The sequence below is a fragment of the Periplaneta americana genome, chromosome 4 (genome assembly GCF_040183065.1).
Source record: "Periplaneta americana isolate PAMFEO1 chromosome 4, P.americana_PAMFEO1_priV1, whole genome shotgun sequence".
NCBI lineage: Eukaryota > Metazoa > Arthropoda > Insecta > Blattodea > Blattidae > Periplaneta > Periplaneta americana.
Window position 1 is genome coordinate 70,085,667 of NC_091120.1, and position 24,151 is coordinate 70,109,817.

Consider the following 24,151-nt stretch of genomic DNA (forward strand, 5'->3'; position numbering starts at 1 on the left):
GTCCTTGCTCCCGTCAGACACACAAACTTACGGCCGCTGTTGCGTTCGAAGTTTTCAAGCAGTGAAGTAAACACTGCAGTGTATAGTGTGTTTCAGAAATATGGTTTCGTTTTCTATAGAAGAAAGAACCTATATTAATAATATCGTACTAAAAAAATATATTGAAGAAACGATAAATTCAATTTCAGAGGATATGATTCAAAATGTTTTTAATAATATGCGTAAAGAATTGAAGCCTGCATTGTAATGAACGGCAACCATTTTCAGCAACTTGTTTAAAAATTCATATTAGCTTATTTTGAATTGAAGTGGCTAGAAGCAAAGGAATGCTAGTGACATTTGTAATAACATGAGTTAAGTGCATCCAGTGTAAGCTAAAGTATCTAAAATTTTAGTGGCAAAGGGATATTTTAATCGCATCACACATTAAAATTTAAATAAAAATGTCACCGGTTTTACGAAAGCTTAAATATTTAATCCCCATTTTCTCAAAAGTAACTTAAGTGCACTTACAGCCCTTTACTTATGACCCCCTCAATTTAAATGCACTCTCTATATTGTATGTTAACATCAATAATTAATATGCTAAATAAAGTAGACATTACATAACGAACATAGCCGCCTGAAAAGTTGAGTTTTTAGAAAAAAAAATGTTACTACTCTACCGTATTTTGATAAATTCCGTAAAAGTGATAATCAAACTGAAAATCGTAATATCGTATTTCCCTACAACATAAATGGATACACTACTTTTCTCTCCTCCTATACTTAGTAAAATGATTTGTTTATATATTGCACTAGTAACATCAAACTCCTGTAATGGAAGGGGGCAACAGTGTTTCCGAGTATAGCCAGGTTAATGTTAAAAATGTTGGTAAAAATAATGTGATGTCCCTGTATTTTAAGAACGAGAGAGAGAGAGAGAGAGAGAGAGAGAGAGAGAGAGAGACTGAATCTCAGGATATGGTGGTTTGGTAGTGACAATGGAATCTCGAAATACAGAATTTACAATACATCTCTGTGAAATAATTTATATTGCTTTGTGAAATGAAAATAATTTGGAGTATGTCTAAGTATATTTAAGAATATATTAGACTATATACTGAAATTCGTGTCTAAAACAGTGATTGTCTAAGGTAGAACAACTAGGAACGTATACGAAAGACAGAAATCACATAAACAAATATTTATATTGGAATTAACTTAATAAATCCATTACATCTCACATTAGAAAGATGGGCATCACTAATATTATGCAGATCATGTGAAGTTTTTCCAGGAAAATTCAATGTTAAGAGGATACTTTTCGAGCACTTGAACTAGCATTTTTATAATGTTCATGGCAGTAACAAACTTACGTAGGCCTACTTAACCCTGTCATACCAATTCTAAGACTCACACCATGAAAATAAAAACCACCTATCTTTGTTTTAGAATGCTGTTCCTATGATATTTATGGTTGAGACAATGATCAGGAAATTAGATCAAAATCGGCCGTTGGCTGTTCCGCTTCGAGAAATACTCTTGTGTTTATCCCGACTAGAAAGCACAGGAATGTCAGCTAGAAGAGTGTACACCACAGTATATAAGACGTTCACTGCATCCCAACAGACAGAAGCATCTGTGTGCCCCTTCGACTAGTATACACGGCAACATGAAGCTTCCAGTGAGTATTTAAATTTTTCAAATGTACAATATCTTGCCTCGTTTTTTTTAATAACCATATACTAAAATTTATATATATATATATATATTGCAATAATAATAGTAATAATAATAATAATGATAACAATAATATTTAAATATGAGAAACTTACTATAATTTATTTCGAAAGAAAAAAAATTGTCATGAAGCAAGGACAGAAATGATTGTAACGGAGTAAAATTCAATCTGAACAGTAATGTAAAATTAACAATAATTCTGTGCAAATAATTGGAATAACTCTGTTGTACTGTCTACATATTTTTGCTTCGACATGAGAAACTTACTATAATTTATTTCGAAAGAAAAAAAATTGTCATGAAGCAAGGACAGAAATGATTGTAACGGAGTAAAATTCAATCTGAACAGTAATGTAAAATTAAAAATAATTCAGTGCAAATAATTGGAATAACTCTGTTGTACTGTCTACATATTTTTGCTTCACCCAAACCCATAAGGAGGGAAGAAAACAGCAATTGACTTTTAAAAAGTCATACTCTTCACTGTATCGCGCTTATTTCCAGATCTGCACTTTCTTGCTCTTGGCGACGTCCTTAGTTCTGGCTAAAGACCAGAAGAAGGACAAAAGGACAGACAAGAGAGGACTCTACGATCTGGGTTACGGCGGAGCAGACTTCAGCCACGGAAGTCTGTCTCTGGGAGATCACGGAGGAAGTGTGTCTCTGGGAGGTCACGAAGGAAGTGTGTCTCTGGGAGGTCACGGAGGAAGTGTGTCTCTGGGAGGTCACGGAGGAAGTGTGTCTCTGGGAGGTCACGGAGGTCTGTCTCTGGGAGGTCACGGAGGTCTGTCTCTGGGAGGTTACGGAGGAAGTGTGTCTTTGGGAGGTCACGGAGGAAGTGTGTCTCTGGGAGGTCATGGAGGAAGTGTGTCTCTGGCCAGTCACGGAGGAGTTTCCTCATTTGGAGGTCATGATGGAGGTCTGTCCCTAGGAGGAAATCATGGAGGAGATATCTCTTTCGGAGCTCACTCATTCGGCAGTGGTGGTGGCAGTGAATCTCACGTGAAGTCCATCACCATCACCAAGGAAGTCAAAATCCCCATCCCCCACCCTTACGCCGTCCACGTTGAGAAGGACGTTCCTGTTCATGTAAAGGTTCCTGTGCCTGTACACGTCGAAAAACCATACCCCGTTCCAGTTCCCAAACTCTACCCAGTGTATGTTGAGAAGAAAGTATCTTACCCTGTTGAGAAAATAGTTCCTTATCCAGTAAACGTACCTGTTAAGGTTCCTGTCCCTGTACCACACACTGTTCATGTCCCTAAACCCTATCCAGTAAAGGTCCCTGTTCCCCACCCATACCCCGTGAAGGTGCCAGTGGTGGTGGAGAAAAAAGTACCAGTATTTATCAAGGGACATGACGGAGGCCTCAGTGGAGGACAAGAATTTCACGGATTTGGAGGTCACGGAGGATCTGACTTTGGTGGTCACCATTAAGACAGAAGATCCATTACGCATCACGTTTATCTCATTAATTGCTCATAATTAATCTTTGTACTTAAAAAGTTATGTACATAAGATTATGAAGAGTGTAAACCACACAAATAAATAAAATGTTAAATGTTTCTCAGTATGTGTTCTCTGATTTCTAACACCCTCACTATAGTGCCGATATTTATAATTTGTCAACAATAAATTGAGAAATTATTATCGTCCATTGATCCGTTAGTCCTCTGTATAAAGTTCAATATTCTCCTTCCGCTTTCCCCTTTTAAAGATATTATGTATGGAAAAGCGTTTATGTTTACGATGATCATTATTCCTAATATTCTTCTCTACTTCTAGTAAAAATGAAATTGCACTAAATCTTCAGTACATGTGAAAATACTTTTAATCACACATACTTTTTCCTTCTTTGAAGTATTTTTAAACTTTAAAAACGATATAATATTATGTGCTGCTTGTTTACGCACTGGTCTTCCTGTCGGCGAAGTCACCGTTTTCGTGCTACAAAAGAGCAGATATATTAGGTGTTTCCCATGGCTGCCGCATAAATATTGCTCTATTCCAGGCCTGCAGAACTCGCAAGGTAGGGCAACTATGACGTCAGCCTCACTCCACTTCTATTTGGGGATGATCGACTTCCGCCCCGACAATGAATGTTGATGCAGCAGAGCGCAAATAGAACGCCGTGACCGCACAGGTAGAAAAGGTGGGTGGGGTAAAAGAGGGGTGGAAAGCAGTCGCTCTCATGAGCTACAGTTCTGCAGGCCTGCTCTATTCCATAATATTACCACCGATAACACTAATATAATAATACTTCATTAATAATAATACTGCTAATATTCGTATGCTACAATGATTTCATTGGGATAGCTTAAGAAACTAACTAAAGCTTGTAACACTGGCTGATCTGATTTGTTTTTTATTACAATTCGTTCGAACGGATATGCGACATGTTTATCAACAGTAATTTCAGTAGAGGTTTTGATTTATCTAGAGAAAATCAAAACTCCAGTGGGATTTAATTGACTATTACACGATTAGAAGAAAGTATATAAAGATTACAAGTAACAAAGTACTCCAATATAATAAAATATTAATTGGCTTACGAAAATACAACTGTCTTCAAATGTATTATTGTACCATCTCAACATTACGCTAGATCGCAGTAGTGTTTTATGATTATATTTTCTTGTTACCGGTATCAGTTGTGCCAAATATGGAATCATCATTGAACTCTGTGGACTGTTACTAGTCAAGAAGGCTTTGTTGATTCAGTTTCATTTTTATTAAAACATTTGCATTCCACTTCAATCATCCGGATCCCAATAATCAACGTCACTTGACAGATGATTTTCAATAAATCTTAGTATTAAACAATCTCTGATAAGTGACTATCCATAATATCATATAGCAGAAGCTGTAACAAACATAACCTAAATAATATAAACAAGTGTTAGAAAAGTTTTAATGAGGGATGATGAAATAAACAAGAAACGTTTTAATTAACGATGGTGAAATAAAAAATAAACATGAATAATTTTAAAAGAAACAATAATTGAAAGTACAATTTTCAAATTTGAATGTTTTAGTGGTTGGTGATTCAGTTGATGTTATATTGGACGTGTACGTAAAAGAAGTGAGCTCGTTGATGTACATGCTGTATCCCTCAACTTATTCAGGATTTCCGAATGGTGCTCTTCATATATGACCAGTGATTTTTATTAATTCTTGTTCCTGAATGCCAATGCGATTCATATTTGAAAATGCTGTGCATCGACTGGAGTGGTTTGTAATTTTCTTTTTTTTTGACGTCCAGACCAGTGCAGTTTGAAATGTTGGCAAACAAAGAAACAAATGCTAGGGTAGTGATAAAAATAAACAAATGCTAGGGACGCGATAAAATTAAACAAATGCTAGGGACGCGATAAAATTGTGCGATAAGACGTCCTTTCGTACAGTTTTATTGGTCAAAAGTAGTGTGACGTAGTAAAAGTGTAATAGTCAGGTGAAGATAAGACCTAAATGTTACCTCGATCCTCTCCCTCCACTGATCCAAAACACTTTGTCCGTAGTACACTTTGTTTCACTTCAACAGAGAATTCTGTAACCATGTTACCATGCTGGCCGCTAGATTCGACGTTATCAGGCTCAAATCATGTCGAGGTCGATGGATTTCAAACTCTGATAAAATCTAATATCCTCTGTATGTCCCATCTCTTAGATTTAAAACACCTAAAATAAGTCTATTCCTGATACAAGAATTCAGGAAAAATTTTTAGAGCATTTCCCGCCCATATGTTTAATTCGTACGATGAATAATCTGTGCAAATGAAAGCATCGTTAAATAAAACACTACTACTGCCACTAGTTCCGTACCTCAACAACTGGAAGACACGAATGAGTAACCAGAAATTTTCTTTCCCGTTATATTAATAAAGATATGCTACTTTCACTTCATCACATGATAAAACTCTTATTTTGTTAAAATTGTTCGTGGTCTGACTCATTACTTTTATAATCTGTACAACATCTGGTAAATACTTCAAGTATTGTGAGAGTTGAAGCTTTCGTCTACAATGATGAAATTTAAGGTAGCGAGTAGATAATGTAATTTTTATCTGAAGAGTGCAAAACACCTTTCACTGAAGAAGTGAATAGTAAATATTTAATATTTTGAACTATTATTACAACATTTTCTCTTTTGTTCTTTATAATGTGAAATTGTAATTTAGTTAATATGGCCGAACATATTCATTCTCTAATCCTGTCACTCAATGCAATATTAATATGCTCTATATTATACTGATTCATTTTTTGCGTTACTGGTAGGAAGCAGCAATTAGAGTAAATGTTGGTATTACTGTGATACAAGTAATATTGTGATAGTTCTTTTTGAGAGTTTATTACAATTGTACTGAGCGAGAGGAAGATCGGTTTTCTTGCGTCAACGTATTAAGGGAATGTTCGTGGACAAGTTCCTGCACAAAACCGTTCCTTCTCTCGCTCAGTAAAATTGTAATAAATTCTCAAAAAGAACTATCACATTATTACTAACCTTTACCCCATGTCATTTTGTAAAAGACACCACCTCTCTGTTCAACGGGCAACAGGATATTGGCGGAGTTTCTTCTTCAATTACGGCTAGGGGCACATGAACGTTGAAAGTACGCGTCTTCAATAGTATGTTGTGGTTATGAAAATTAAATTCTTGAGTTATATTTTGGGAAAAGAGGAAATTAATAACGTGAAGAAATGTATAAAAATTTCTTAAGCGACGAAAACATAATAATAATAATAATAATAATAATAATAATAATAATAATAATAATAATAATAATAATAATAATTTACTTATACTGGCAGAGTTAAGGCCATAGGACCTCCTCTTACACTCAACCAGGTCACAAAGTATAGAAGTAGTTTAAATTTAACAAAAAGTTAAAGAACAGAATACTAACATATTACACAAAAATAATAATAATAGCATAATAAAATCGACACTAAACAACATGAAAATAATACCATAATAGAAAAAAGAACGTAAAATACATTGCAATATAGTAAAAGCAAATCATTTAGTACAAATGGTTAATATGGAAAATGTAAGGAAGAATATAACAAAATGGAATGTAATAAAATAATAATAAAAAAGAAAAAAAAAGCAAATTAAATAAAATTCACAATAAAAAGGCTATGATAATAAATTCATCAGCTGATAAAGAGAACAAAAAGGGGAAAGGAAGGAAAAGAAATATATAGGCTATATTTTTACAAAACCATCGTAGAAAAAAGGGCTTATAACTGAAAGGAATCTGAATCATAGACTAATTGGTTAAGAGATCTTATAATGTGAATAACCTATGACTAAATTCAGTATGGCAGGAAATTGGCTGAATCAAACATAAAAGTACGTAAAATTATAAATGAGAAGAGTAATCACTTTGCGAGGCAAGTAGCCTAATGTTCAGTAATCTAAACGGACAACGATCATTAAGTGATAAGTACAGACAGCGTATATTCGTTTACAAAAAATTAGAAAAGTTATCGGTTAGTATATCCTGGAGGTTCAGGGTTCTAACTCTGATCCTAAATACTTACATCAGGACGGTACGAAAGATATAACCTAGTTCGGTAAATAATAATAATAATAATAATAATAATAATAATAATATTATTATTATTATTATTATTATTATTATTATTATTATCATTATTATAGTAATGGATCATGACAACTATAAGTGGAATTGCTACAAAATTTAAATGGTCTGTCCAACAACCTTTTCACCACATAAACGTGTTAGCACTGCGAGACTAGCACTCTACAAAATCTATGACAGAAAATATAATTAGAGCGATAACAATACTGAACTAGTTATGCAATATAATATATTATCTATACTAATAATAAATCTGTAAGCGAAATTTTTCTGGTACTTTTCGCTTTTCTAAAAATAATTGGTGTTAACATGTATAATTAATCATCCTGAAACCGAAAATCGCTTTTTTGAAATTTTTGTTTGTTTGTAGGCCTATGTCTGTCTGTCTGTCTGGATGTTTGTTACCTTTTCACGCGATAATGGCTGACCGGATTTCGATGAAAATTGGAATATAAATTACGTTCGTTGTAACTTAGATTTTAGGCTATATGGCATTCAAAATACTTTATTTAAAAGGGGAGTTATAAGGGAGCCTGAATTAAATAAATCGAAATATCTAGCTTATTATTGATTTTTGTGAAAATTTTTACATAAAAGTTTCTTTCAAAATGATTTCCGATAAGTTTTATCCTGGGCAAAATTTTGATAGGACTCATATTTAAGGATATACAAAAGTTTTAAAATAACAATACATTTCCACCGCCGCGTCAGATTATAGTGTCGTTGTTCCGAAACTTCTATATGCAAAATATTAAATTTTTTAGTAGGAAGAAAAACAAATTTATTCATTCTATGGCAGTAGTGCATAGGAGATCGTGAATTCTTACATTTTCGAAAGAAAGAAATATAATTAAGTTATATATAGTAGATTGTATTATTTGCTGCATCACTATTTAAGTTATTTAATAGAGCAAAAATCTAAAAATCGATATGTGACATAGGAGTTATTGCAGTATCGACGACGATGGCTACAATGAAATCAAAACAAATGACTCCTTCTATTTAAGGCGGCCTTGAAGTTTATCATTATTAATATACAGAGAATATTTTGTGTGTTTGTATGAAGTAATCTCAGAAGCTAATCAACCTTCACTATTTGAAATTTGTAGTTTCTCTAGATGAATATAATGCTATAAATGAGGACTGAGGTAAGATGAAAAGAAATCTGTACGCACAGAAAACTTGATATTCTGTCGAAATATTGTATAACTTGATTATTGCAACTTTATTTGGTCCACATAAAAATACTCTAATTTTATACACTCATTTTACCATAGAGATCACTAGAGCTGAGTTATTTTAAAAGGTGTCATGAAATGGCGTTCCTGCGCTCATAATTTATCCATATTCGTTTCCTATGTTTCTTAAAATAATATTTATGTAGGGTACCTCATTCTTTATTTGCATAAACAATGATATACAACCGAGCGACTTGGCTCAGGCGGTAGCATTTGAGACACGCATTCGGAGGTCCCGGGTTCAAACCCCGTGGCCGATCAATCTGACTGGGGTTTTTCATGATTTCCCTTAGTCATAAAGGCAAATGCCGGATTGGAAAGATACATGCCATTATTCATCACCGCCTCAATTACCAATACCAAAAATATTAATCAAAGTCTATAATCAGTTACATGAACACAAACCATCTACAACACACAATAGAAACAGGAGCTCAACAAGAGTAAAAACGGTCTGCTGACATACCCACACATTCTAAACACGTGACATGATCACAGATGTTAAGGCGTGAATAAAATGAACTTAACAAAAAAAAAATGTACAGTAAGGTTAACATAAAAATGATCTTCGTACACAATCAACTCTATTAATTTGGAGTGATTTTAAAGGATGCATTCAAGACTAATTTAGAAAAATGTTAAACGAATTATCTTTGCACCAAATGAGTGGTCTCTGGACCAAAATGATAGCATTTTAATTATGTAAATAGAATTTAAATTAAGAAGCATATTAAACAATTTATTCTTCCATCAAACACGAATGTTCCCTGGACCCAATGTTCTATTTGAATTATGTAATTACTTTATATTTATTTGTAATAAGTGCAGCGGAGCGCACGGGTACAGGTAGTATAATATAATAGCAAACATGGTAGCATTAACTAAAGGAAATAATAAAGAATTATTGCTGTCAGAAAGTGTATAATTTACAAATTAAGTTAAATTAAATTAAGCTCTAGCGACATCGGAATGGCCAAACTTGCGTTCAGAGACGAGTTTTAAAAATTGGAGGTCAACTGTGACTGACGCAGCTCGCTCCGATAGGTAACAATAGAAGACGTGGCTAGATAATTGAGCATCAGTCATGGCTAGGCACGCCACATTATTCAAGACATGCTCCAGTACCACAAAATCTCGGCTATATGCAGGTTGACCATTCGTCCCGTTTTCTCTAGGACATTCCCGTTTTTTTACGTTGTCCCGCCCGTTCCGTCAGTTTTCCATTTTGTTCCCGTTTTCGAAATTTTGTTTTGCAAGTTAAAGAATTAAGCATTTACAACATCTTATGGCATATGGCAATGTATGTACGTATGTAAACTCATTGGGAAGAGCGAAGCAATGAGTTGTTCTTAACTTCTAAGCTACTTCCATTTTCTTCTTACTCCTATTGGTTCCAATCTCCTCCACGCACGCACGCACGCACGCACTCACTATTTTTAAAATACCGGTACTTTGCTATCTCTTCCTATAGCTGTATCATTCTATAATTCTGCGTTAATAGCGTGATAATTTTGCAAGCGATTTAGTAATAGTTAAAGTTAGTGGGCTATTCGAAAATATTTTGAAAACATTGTCCCAACTTCTAAGGGTTGGGTTATTATCTTCACAAAAATGAACAACAAAAATATTCCTTTTTATCTCCTATCAAAAATTGTAAAAGTTACTTCGTGTTTACCGGGCATTTAAGCAGCTGTTGAAAAACTATTTTCTATTATGAAAAACTATTTTCTATGAGACTGAAAAGTCTGTCAAATTATCCTATACCCAGATCCATATTGTTAAATAGAACAAAATTAAAAGATTGCCAGTTCTGAAAAGTACTTCTGGAGCAAAACTAAAAATGTATATACTCATTATTTATAATTTTATGAAAGTTTAATGGAGTTATTAAGTGAAACATTTCATGTAGGTCTAATAAGTAATAATAACATAAGAATGAAGACGGCTGAAAAGTAACTTAATTATTTAAATATGATGTAATTCATAACTAACTTTTAATTTTTAGTAGTTTGTGTTTGAAATTTCAATATTAAAAAATAAAAATCAATGTTTTACGCTGTTGTTACTGCATCACGTTAAGACGATTAGCTACTGGAACTTCTAAAACCCACAATTTTTTAGCTAGAGAGTTGACCGAATTATTCCAATAATTCCTTCCTACATGCTACAAGGCAATTATCCCAAGAAATTACATCCAGTCTCACAGAACTCAATATCACCGAATCAGCAAATATTTTAAATAAATACGGCACTGTAGATACGCGAAAGGTATGGCAAGTATTATGAGAAAAAGTGTTTGAGAACTGGAGCCAGAAAAGACATAAAGGCCAAGGCGTGCTCTTATACCAACAATATACCCCGGCCAATAAGTGGATCCGGAATCACAAGGGTCTTTCCTGTAGTGAGTGGAGGGAAGCGATCAAGATGAATGCTAACGTATCAGCTGTGCGTAGTGTACCTGGCAGGTCTTCGGGCAGTAATCTCTGTCGACGTTGCGACAGGGAGGTTGAAACCCTTGCCCATGTCCTGGGGGCCTGTCCACACGGTGAACTTCTACGAAATACGCGGCATCATACAGTAAGATCTATAATAGCAACTGCCTTAAGGAACAAAGGTTATTCGTTAATACGCGGCATCATACAGTAAGATCTATAATAGCAACTGCCTTAAGGAACAAAGGTTATTCGGTATATGAAGAAGTACACGGCATATCCAGTGAGGGCAGTAATCGAAGAATCGACATAATTTCATTTAAACCTCCCTCTCTTGAAGGTTACATCACAGACCTACTGTGAGATTCGAATCGCACGAACACCAGCCAGAAGAAGTACTCGAGGAAAAAAGGAATATATATGAATCTTCCATCAGTTTTTATCAGGATAAATACCATCTGGAATCCATCGTCATTACGGGACTAATGATAGGAGCCCGTAGGACTATATCCCGGTTCCTAGTCGACTTCTGTAAATCTTTTGGCCTGCCTAAAAATATTTTAAGAGATCTAACAATTGCAGCACTCAAAGGCTCAATAGCTATTTTCAGGCATCATACATATGAACCATGACTAATTCGCATCTCCTTGACATTACTTCGTTTAATATCATGTGTTTCAATATAATTCAAATTGTTATTTTTCACTCTAACTCAATATAATTCAAATTGTTGTTTTTCACTCTAACAACAATGTATCACTAAGCCTCAAGGCATTTACTCTATTGTATCATGGTACTCTTTGTCGATGGCAACCTGTAGTGGTTACAGGAAGAAATTAAATAAAAATATATATCATAATCACACATTGTAGCTACATTTCAGTCTTTTCTCATAAACTCATTAAAAAAAAAATAAACTTATTTTGTTTCTTTATTTTCTTAGTGAAAATCCTACATCTAGAAGAATTATTATTTCTTTTAATTTCATCATTTCCTAAATGCAATGCATCATTAGTAATGCCCTACTTTAATTTTTTCATTTGTAAAAAGAAGTATAATTCCTTCAATGTTCAAACACTAATAAAAAATTATAATGCTTTACGTATAATACTCTAACAATAAAACTATGCTGAATACAGCCAATCAAATGCTCCATTCCACAACAGAGATATTAATGAATAAGTATGCCACGTTTCATCAATCTAATTTTAACCACTAAGAAATAAAATGAATACTTGTTGAAGATGTAGACAATTCCCTTTTTAAATAATTAAATTAAAAGGTTTGGTTACACATAAGTCGTACATTAACAGAACTTCTACCAATTGTAGAATAGTAGGCTATACTTATAATTAAGGCATTGAGATAAAATTTTTATGAATTCGTACATTTTTCAGAGCGAAAATAAAAATATATATAACTTGTCAAAATTCGACTATTTTCAGTTGGCCATGGCCTTAATAAATAAATGAAGGGGTTAGTGGAATAAGGGGGTATCCCACATTTTGGTAAAAAATGAACTAAATCCATATTATGAAAGCTGAGTCCATCTACTGTTAGTTTAGTGTGCTATTTAAGTAAGGGAAAGCCCCATTTTAAAATAAATATGAACATATGAAAGGGCTTTGTAAGTTGTATCAGAATTCTGAATGGAATAAGGAGGTATCCCACAGTTCTTTGAAACCTTGGTTCTGAATGGCAAGCTGTTTACCTAGTTGACCAATGGGAGAACTGCTTTGATACAATAAGTTTCCAAGCAGCATGGCGGATGTTGACCGTACTAATGTTTTTGTAAGTGACGAAATAGTGAAAATAAGACAAATAAGAGCAAAAAGAGGAAAATAAATCCAAAAAATGGAAAGACAACAGCAGAAAGAAGGCGCGAAACAATGGACAAGAATATATTACACGCACAAACAAAGTAATGTCTGCTAAAGTATTCACTAACATACAACAGGGAAAGAAAAGCCACCAAATACAGGGTGTTAAAAAGTGTCTAATATTTTAGGAGGTGATAGTATGCATCAAAATAAGAAAATAATGTCTAAACATGGGTCCTACAAAACATACGTTCTGAGATCTGATCACTTGTTCATAATATGTGCTCAATGTGACGTCCATTCATGGCAATGCATTTCTCTGTCCTACAATACAGCAGACTACCAGAAAATCATACCGTAGTTGACACCTTTGGCACGGAATAATGATATGTCGCAAGGAATACTGAAAACAAAAGTCTGGTTGCGGATATGAGCGGGGTTCAGCAGAGATGCTGTTGTGCATTTTTGCAATCAGAATGTGTGGGCTGATGAAAATCCCCATGCAGTTGAAGAAACGAGGCATCAGCACCGATTTACAATCAACGTATGGGCAGGCGTTCTTTGTGAAAGATTAATAGGGCCATACGTGCTACCACAGAGACTTTTAGGACTTTCTTATTAACTTATTGCCAGCCTTGCTGGAGAATGTGTCATGTCAGCAGGACTACAGATGTGGTTCATACACGATGGCGCACCAACACATTTTCTCCACAATGTGCGTGAACACCTGACGTTGACATTTCAGGACCACTGCAATGGACGGGGAAGCCCCACACTTTGGCCTGCTCGTTCCCCAAACCTAAATCCCCTAGACGTTTGGTTATGGGGACACAGATGTGGTTTACACATGATGGCGCATCAACACATTTTCTCCGCAATGTGCGTGAACACCTGATGTTGACATTTCAGGACCACTGCAATGGTCGGGGAAGCCCCACACCTTGGCCTGCCCGTTCCCCAAACCTAAATCCCCTAGACTTTTGGTTATGGGGACACAGATGTGGTTCATACACGATGGCGCACCAGCACATTTTCTCCGAAATGTGTGTGAACACCTGACATTGACATTTCAGGACCACTGCAATGGTCGGGGAAGCCCCACACTTTGGCCTGCTCGTTCCCCAAACCTAAATCCCCTGGACTTTTGGTTATGGGGACACATGAGGGAACCAGGTCAATTTCAAGAGTGTGTGATTCCTTACGTCAAAGGGCAGAGGAATGCATTGTCATGAATGGATGTCAGATTAAGCACCTCCTACGAAGAAGTGTTCAGATCTCTGAACGTAGGCTATGTATTGTAGGACCCATATTTATTAGACATTATTTACTTCTTTTGATGCATACTAGCACCTCCTAAAATATTGGATATTTTTAACACCCTGTATAGCAGGCACAGTTATGGAACCAAAGAACCCCAATGGAATGCCCATCAAAGCTGCTTAGCGTCCTGACATATCGTCCATATTAAAGTTCATACCTCCAATTCATCACAACTTTTATTTAAATTTGAAATCAGATAATGGATGTGAAATAGAGAACAATGATCATAACCCATTACCTCCTGATCTAGTTGCCTCATAAGTGGTGCCTTGTTGGTATCACTAATGAGGTTCAGACCTGTCTTCAGACAGTTGACTCAACAAACAAACAAACAAACAAATGAAACATATTTAAGTATCTTTTGATTAATATCTTTCAAAGTTTGTTTCTTTCTTTGTTGTAAAAAATAGTTTATCGTAAGTGAAATTTTCCTATAATAATAATAATAATAATAATAATAATAATAATAATAATAATAATAATAATAATAATAATAATAATCAAGATATTATGCTCTACATTTGCAGAAAGTTAGTGCAATACCTATCTAACACATTACCCAAAAGACTTTGTGATTCTTATTATTTTCCTTAAGTTACAGAGAATCTAACAAAATGCTAAATATCTCAAAAACATACTTTTGAGGGATACCCCCTTCTTCCACTAAGCCCTTCAAATGTTTAAGAACAGATGTCCGTTTTTGACCTTCAGAAATATGGTCACCCTGACCATGTGGGTATCAAAACAACTTACTTCCGAAGAACGAAATGTTGTTGCTTATGAAATAATGTGACGACGTCATGAAGCCGAAAGAGATGGCTTTCTACACTATATATTGAGCGTTCGGAGTTCAGAAAACATTATTGGTTTTGAGTACATCTTAACGAATATCATCATCATCATCATCTTCTTCTTCTTCTTCTTCTTCTTCTTCTTCCAGGGATTAAACTTTATTGGTTCGTTCCGGCTCCAATTATTAAACATAAATAAAATCAAGCTATTTGATAAAATAAGTTATTTACTTATTTTCTATGTTAGGCCTATATAAAGCAATGGAACCCTTAAATTGGCAAAACTTCATTTCTCACACTAGTTTATTAAACCGTTTTGGACTGTAAAGAAAACAACCATCGCAATGTCCTTATTTTATAATATGTTGTACAATCTATATATATATAATTTGAACTGGTAATGGAAATTACGGGAAAACGGCTAAACATATTTCAATAGACGACCCCTCATTTTGAAGCTTGGAACTCAAAGTTTTTCGGAAAAATAGTAGTTTTTAGTGAAATGTGAATTTTTCAACATAATTTTCCTATTTTCCAAACCCATCTGTCGTCAGTTTTGAGAACTAGCTAATTGCATTCACGGTCCACTTGATGCTCGCTTCGCTTCTCCTTCGAAGGTAACATCAAGTCGGCCGTGTTGCATTTCAGAATAAAACAAAAAACACACTACAGTAAACAATATTACACGAAGGTCATGATCTGCAAGAATGCTGACATATTTAGAGCTCAAATTAAATTGGTTATTAAAAACTTAACTTACTAAAAATAATTTACAGGTTCGATTCTGTGGTGTGTAATTTTCTGGGTACAGCTGTGTATTGGACATTAAAAACTACAAAACTTGAGGTGGTTTGATAACATTATCACCATTAAAAATGAATATTATTGTAGTTAATGCCATGATGTGACTATTTTTCATTAATTATACATATTAACGCTATATTGATGATATGAAAGTGAAACTTTTGGGGTTATGTAAGTAGATGCAGAGAATAACTTAAATTAGATTTTGACTTCTATAGTTTACTGAGTGGCGGCTATATAGTATATATAGTATATGTTACTGAAAGCTATAAAACCTACGTAAGATAATATTATTAAAAATCAAATATTTTTATAGTTATTAATCAAGTGGGTTGGGCCTTTTTCATATACTTAATGGCGATGTGGTGTAGATACTCGTATTTATATGCGCGTTTCTCTTCAGTATTGGCTCGAGAGATAGTATCTTTCATTATTATGGTAGCAAATAACTTTCAGAATGTCTGGTCTTCTTCATTGAAAATAAATCTGAAAAATTGTTTATTTGAACGTCTAATGAACTTAGTTTGCAGCATTTGCTGCACAAGCCACTAGTATTATATTATTATGAAATTTTGGTTAAAATGAATTTTTCTCAAATACATATAGAGTGTTAATTGGGAGGCCGGAGGGAAAAGGACTTTTAGGGAGGCCGAGACGTAGATGGGAAGATGATATTAAAATGGATTTGAGGGAGGTGGGATATGATGATAGAGAATGGATTAATCTTGCTCAGGATAGGGACCAATGGCGGGCTTATGTGAGGGCGGCAATGAACCTCCGGGTTCCTTAAAAGCCAGTAAGTAAGTAAGTAAGTAAGTAAGTAAGTAAGTACCATTTTTTTATTGTTCTATTAAAATCTTAGCATAGGTATACAGCCTATTAACCTGTTGTATCCTATAGGATACTTTGTGAATTTAAGGGTTAATTATTGCTTCAAATATAAGCGTTTATATTTGAAGGAATAATTAACCCTTACAAATAGACGTAGGCCTATAGCTTACAGGGGCTACTAGACTATTTTATTTCCAACTAGCCGTACCCGTGCGCTCCGCTGCACCCGTTAGAAATAAATATAAAGTAATTACATAATTAAAATAGGACATTTGATCCAGGGAACATTCGTGTTTGATATAAGGATAAATCGTTTATTATGTTACTTAATTTAAATTGTATTTGCATAATTAAAATGTGATCATTTTGATCCAGAGACCACTCATTTGGTCATAAAATTATTTTAGGAAATACAGGAAACGAATGTACAGAATAGCCTATCAAGTTTTCTGTGCATAAGAAGCTATTTTAATCTTACCTGACCTCGATTCACTCAGAAGTTACTGTAATAACATTATAGAATTATGTCCATCTAGAGAAACTACACTTTCCAATGGTGAATTAATAATTAATAATACAAATCGGTTAATTTATCTTCCGATATTACTTCATACAAACACAGAAACATTATCTGTAGGCTAGCTTTCATAGCTTTCGAGTGTTGCTGTCCAAGGCCCCTTATAGACGAAGTCATTTGTTTTTTAATTCATTACACGGCCTTAGATGGCAGTTATTTTAATTTTAAAACTCATTTATCTCATTAAATATCAGTCCTATCAAAATTTTTCAAGAATAAAACTTACCGCAAATTATTTCTAAAGAAACTCTTGTTATGTAACATTTTTCACAAAAATCAATATTAAGCGAGATATTTCGATTTATTTAATTCAGGCCCCCTTATAACCCGCCTTTTAAATAATGTATTTTGAATTCCATATAGCCTAAAATCTAAGTTAGAACGAACTTAATTTATATTCCAATTTTCATCGAAATCGGTTCAGCCATTATCGCGTGAAAAGGTAACAAACATACAGACAGACAGACAGACATACAAACAAAAATTTCAAAAAAGCGGTTTTCGGTTTCAGGGTGATTAATTATATATGTTAGGACCAATTATTTTTGGAAAATCGAAAATTACCAGAAAATTTTCAGCTACAGATTTATTATTAGTATAGATATAGTTACATTAGAACATACAAAAATAACCAATTTAATTGATATTAAAAAGACGGGAATGTCCGCTAAGACTATTCCTATATATCCGAAAGCACCGTAATCAATGGTAATCCAATGCTTCGCTTTGATGTAGGTTGTAATCCCGATTAGGTTGATCGCTAGTCCGGTCTTCTCCGAGATCATCTCCCTCTGTCAGGTGGATTCCATGTAATCCATAGAGAATCCTACATTTCATCTAGCCAAAATATAGTCTCACTATCGTCAATTCTACCATCGTAACCTATCAGTTGATACAGCGTCAGTTTTTTAACGGAATTAAAAGAAATCGAACCTTTAAAGTCACATAGGTCTTGTCTTTGAACTAATTATAAGAAAGTAAGGGAATGCGGAATTTTATGGCATAACTTATGGAAGCCAAAGATAGTAGTATCATTTGGAGTACTTTCCACTCTGTTCGTCTCAATGGATGAAGACAGAAATGTTCCCCAGAGTCAAAGTCATGTCAGCGAGTGTCGTGACAAACAGAAACCATGACAATGAATTATGACAAACAACACGAAAACATTATTTGCCGTACTGAGTGACGTTTGCAAAACGTAAATTCTTAGTGTCATCAAAGATGTCAGTATAAATGGGGAACTCAATTACAGTAACGCTCTTAACACAACATGAAAATGACTAAATTAGTAAAGAGATTAGAGCAGTTCTTGTGTACAGTCTGTGATATAGAAAAATTCATTTATGAAGTGACGCTAAGGCCTGCGTTTTTACGACGATAATTCGAAGGAACACAGTAACCTGAAGAAAAAGCAAGTGCTGAAGCGAAATATGTGAACCAATGTTTCTGAAGTACAATTAACTAACTTAGTTAAGAAACTCAAGGCACACCGTTTTCTGTTGAACTCATGCTATGAAACGCCGTTCGTCAGTGGGTTATAATATCTCTTGAGCTGGTTGCGTTCTCCACAAGGTTTTTACAACTGTAAAGTGAATGTCAGGTAATCCTAAGGCGAACGTTCAGAACACTTTTTCATCATAATACCATCTCTGTCTCATAATTTACACTGACATTAAACAACAGTGTGGCTGAAATAGCGTCGTTAACCAATTTGAATCAAGTGAAAACGACAATGAAAAAAAATATATATATAACTTCAATCGTCAAGTTATTAATACTTTTGTCCATAACTTTACTTAATGAAACAGTTCTGAATATTAAATCTAGCTATTAAGGATTACAAATTATATGTATCCACATACACATGAAAACGAACCACCCAGAAATAAAATTCTTTATGGTAACAAGTAATTTATTAGAAAAAATTAATACTATGTAGGAAACATTATGGGAAAGTAAAAAAAAACGATATGAGATTTAAGGAAATATCAATAATTGCATAAAACGCCTATACTCCAATTAAAGTGATAAAATATACAGTAATACTGTGTGTACTTTCTTTAATAATGTAGCGTAGCCTATTTTATTTAATATTCAAGAATATACACAGTCCATTTACCCATTATGTCTATGGTTAATGCTTTGAATGAGTCACTGAATGTATCAAGGGATTTTTTTTTTTAATTTTAGTTGGTTATTTAACGACGCTGTATCAACTACTAGGTTATTTAGCATCGATGAGATTGGTGATAGCGAGATGATATATGGCGAGATAAGCCCGAGGATTCGCCATAGATTACCTTGCATTCACATTAGGGTTGGGGAAAACCTAGGAAAAAACCAAACCAGGTAATCAGCCCAAACGGGGATCGAACCCGCGCCAGAACGCAACTTCAGACCGGCAGGCAAGTGCCTTAACCGACTGAGCCACGCCGGTGGCTTCAAAGGATTAATGAGGGAGAAAAGAGTGATATGATCTAAAATATACACGAGAGAGCGGCCATGAAATGATATACATTAAATAGAGAATGGAGCGAGATGGACAGTGCACATGAGCCAGAATCTAAATCTTGCTGGTGTTTCTACTCTATAACACTAACCACATGTCTACACTTCATAAATTCGCAACCCAGAAAGGTATTCGGAAAGATTAACAATAGTCAATAATTGTCGGAAGTTGATGATTGACAAACATTCTGTCGGTCCGCACCCAGTTGTGAGTCGGGCGAGGTAATCATTGTGTGTTGTGCTTAAGCAAAATGTTTTTTTTTTAATTCCACGTGGAAAGTCTGACCAGAAGTATGTAGTTTTGGTTCATTAAAGTTTAATTAATTTATTCTATGTCAATACTGTAATAACGTTCGAAATTACTGAATTCAAAATTAAACTTTTTTACTGAGGTTAAAAAACATCAACACTTACTCGAACTGAATTTTTGTAACTAAAATACAAAACAACATTTGGGCTTTAAATCCCATTGTACGGGACGAAAGAACACAGCTTTCTGGTCAAACATTGGGAATGGTTGAAGGCTGAGGCGAAGTTTCCTCATCAGAAACGCAATAGCTAAAGTACATTGCATCTCGGTTACTGGATTTCAGTTGCGAGCTTAAGTTCTTTGTCAGAAAATTCCTTTATAGCCAAAGAACAATAATTTGTTTCGTTTTGAGTACTGCCTCAAGAAATTATTTTTTGGGTCGCTCAATACCACAACCGACGGCAATAAATCTCGAAATGTTACACCACTCGAGTATTAATTCAAATAACTCTTTACGAGTCACCGAAGGCTGCATTTGCTGGCCGTCATCAAAAATAAAAAATAATGTTTTGAAAAAATTCTCGCGTTTGCAGTTAAACCGCAATATGAAAAATTAATTTAATGAGAAACTACATTATTACCATTACTAATACTGCTGAAAATGTTTACCACCTTCTTGAATTTACGTCTCATAGTATTTCTTGGATACAGTGGTCCAGACCTTACGGAAGCCAACATTTAAACAATGCATAAAAAGTAAAAATATAATAATTAACATTAATAAGAACCATGGATGGCGGGCTTATGTGGGGGCGGCAATGAACCTACGGGTTCCTTAGAAGCTAGTAAGTAAGTAAGTAATAAGAACCATGGATCAACTTTAAAAATGGCGATTATGGGAGATTGTTTCTGAACAGAACTGTCATAAGACGAATATTATTGTAAACTATTTCCACTATATCAGACACTTTAAATACTACTTTACTATCACTGTGTTAGAATATATGGCCCAAAGTTAATATTATCTGCAAGTAAGCAAATCAAGGAGGAAATATGCAGAATACTAATTTTATTTCATAATTTTGCCGAGTGAATGATCTCATTTCAGCTATTAACATATGGTCATAACGTTTCCTACTGCAAGGAAATCTCTTTGTCATTATTCTGACTAGAAAGCACAGGAATGCCAGAAGGAAGAGAGTACATCACAGTATATAAACCTCTCACTGCATCCTAGCAGACAGAAGCATCTCTGTGCCTCATCCACTAGTACACACGGCGCCATGAAGCTTCTCGTAAGTACAAAGTTCTGTGTTTCCTATTGTTTCGTTAAGTCAATACCACCGTTATATAGAGTGTAAATGATGTATTAAAGTGCTCAAAATACTGGAGTTGGAGCATTAATAACTGAAGAAAAAAGTAAAATAATGTTTTCTTGTATTTGCCAAGTTTTCCCAGAAAGAAATAATGTTTTGTGAATCTAACTTTTTTGAAAAAGAGAATAGACAGCCATTATTTACTTTGCCAAAAGAGAATAGACAGCCATTATTTACTTTGCCCGATATGTACGCCAAAGTAGTCGTTTCTTACTCTGTTGTAGTCTCTCTCTAGTTAGCCTATTGGTATATGTTGGACGCAGAGTCATTGGCAATGACATTCAGGTTCAGTGGAAATATAAACAAATAAATTAGACTAGTATCAATCTTAAAAACATGGTATTTTACAAATTATAAATAAAATTATAAGAAATCATTAAATTTCACCAGACATCTTGTTCAGTAGACCAATATGTACTCTCTATATAATTTTGGCAGTTTCTATCGTTTACATTCTTTATAAATGAAGTGTTCAGAATCATAATGGGCCAAGCGCCATATACTAAACCCGTAGAAAACAAGGGTTAAAATGAAGTTATTACCATAATTCAATAGAAACATATAGCAAGTAATATAAAGAATACACATTAAAACTAAGTAATATGTCAATCTTCATTAAACTATGGTATTCACTTAACTTTAACCCTTTCTTTCTCCATTTTTAATAAATGGTGCTTCGCCTACTATGGCTCTGAACCCTTCAAATGAAGACTATAACAAAAATCATACCGGTAGTGATAACTTGTTTAAGAAATACCGACCATAGACTATTTCTTATTTACATAATTGTAAAATATAAAATAACATAAAGCATATTATAAATATGTAAGTGATTTATCCAACGACATACAATATTAAATAACACATACAACAGCAAATCGAAACAGGAGTTTTCCAGCAAAGATATCAGTGTCTTCCATTATCGTTACTCTTCACAGAATATACTTCACCGCTTCTATTCAAACTCATAACAAAGAGATATGAAAGTAAAGTAAATATTATTTAACAAAATCGGAGATTCAGTACCATATTTAGTGATACAATTCTCACTCTATGGCATTCTTTTGTAGATCTGCATCTTTCTACTGGTGGCGGCGTCCTCAGTTCTGGCTGAAGACCAGAAGGAGGACAAAAAGACAGACAAGAGAGGACTCCATGACCTTGGTTACGGAGGCGGAGGCTTTGAACACGGAGATCTTTCTCTGGGTAGTCATGAAGGAGGACTGTCTCTGGGAGGTCACGGAGGAGAATTGTCCCTGGGAGATCATGATGGCGGTGGTCATGGAGGAGATATCTCTTTCGGTGGAGGTCACTCTTTCGGCGGTGGCAATCTTGGAGGCGGTGAATCCCACGTGAAGGCCATCACAATCACCAAGGAAGTCAAAGTTCCCATCCCTCACCCTTATCCAGTCCCTGTTGAGAAGAAAGTTCCCTACCCTGTAAAGGTACCAGTACCTGTTCACGTCGAGAAACCTTACCCAGTACCTGTACCCAAACCCTATCCCGTATATCTGGAGAAAAAGATACCGTACCCTGTAGAGAAGACCATTCCCTATCCAGTGAAAGTCCCTGTCAAGGTCCCTGTACCTGTGCCACACCCTGTCCACGTCCCTAAACCCTACCCTGTGAAGGTCCCTGTACCTCATCCTTACCCAGTGAAGGTGCCATTTGTGGTGGAGAAGAAAGTACCAGTATTTATCAAGGGACATGAAGGAGGTCACAGTGAAGGTCTTGACGGTCACGGATTTGGAGGTCATGGAGATTTTGATTTTGGCAGTCATCACTAAGTCTGCAATATATTCTGACAAATCACAATTTATATACAATTACAATATTTACATTTACAAAAGAAGCTCACATTCAAATTACGCTACTTCAATCTCTCTACAAATTACAATTTATCACATTATACTATAATATCAGATGTATTCGTATTTTCCATTACAAGATTGAATATGAAATAAAAATTAGTTTGGAATTTTTTGTTATATCCGTATTTATATTTCAATACATAATTAAATTTCGCAGTTAATGAGTTTTTTTATCTACAAACTATTTAAAATTACGCTTCATGCAAATTTTAATATATGTTGTATTGTATGTGATTTTATTCTATTTGTCAACAATCCTCATAACCAAATAACAATTATAAAACACTTGTGAATGTGGATTCTCAGAATTATATTTGCATTTCCGTGCTGAGTTCACTGTGATGATAAATAATGTATCAGCATATCAATCAGAAATGATAAGTGATTTCTTTGGTCTTAAATGTATTCGAAAACAGGTTTATTTTGTGTTTATATTCCCAAATGTGGTTCACGAATTTTTTACCTGTCAGTTCTTTACAGTTGTGTTTTGTACACGTCTAGAAATTTGTATTGTTTGTGATTTGGTAGAAATTTTCCGAAAAACAATCTAAATAAACTGTTGAGTTTCTCTTTTATATCTATTACTTATTTTGTATTTCTCATTCCCAATCAAGGACACAGAAATGATGACAAAATCACTCAAAACCTGTCACCTATATTGCATGGTACATAATTTAATTGCTTGCTTTAACATAATTAATAGTAGGCTATATATTTTGATCTTAACTGCAATCATACATACTTCGAGAACGGTTGTAGTTGTAATACAACTTAGTACCACAGTCTACTATATACAGTCACGAAGCTTGAGTTTTGAGGGTGCTAGAAACAATAGACTGTGACGGTACTATTTTGCATTGCGATATTAGCGATCCTAGTGGTGAGCAACTATCTAATGTTTGCATATTTACTACGTATTGAGCTTCGCGACTGTATATACTAGACTGTGTTAGTACAGCGACTAGGAACAGCTTAGCTTCTCCCGCTATCTTAGTTGCTGTTGTA

The 24,151-nt window shown here is 34.5% G+C and overlaps 1 protein-coding gene across 1 annotated transcript; it reads left to right on the forward strand.

Annotated features, from left to right (window-relative positions):
* Positions 1–1,629: 1,629 nt before the first annotated feature.
* On the forward strand, positions 1,630–23,678 carry LOC138698922 (uncharacterized). Its single transcript, XM_069825119.1, has 4 exons — positions 1,630–1,666; positions 2,227–3,153; positions 21,072–21,194; positions 22,346–23,678. The coding sequence occupies exons 1-4, from the start codon at positions 1,655–1,657 to the stop codon at positions 23,060–23,062; spliced, it is 1,779 nt and encodes a 592-aa protein (XP_069681220.1). The 5' UTR covers positions 1,630–1,654; the 3' UTR covers positions 23,063–23,678.
* Positions 23,679–24,151: the final 473 nt, after the last annotated feature.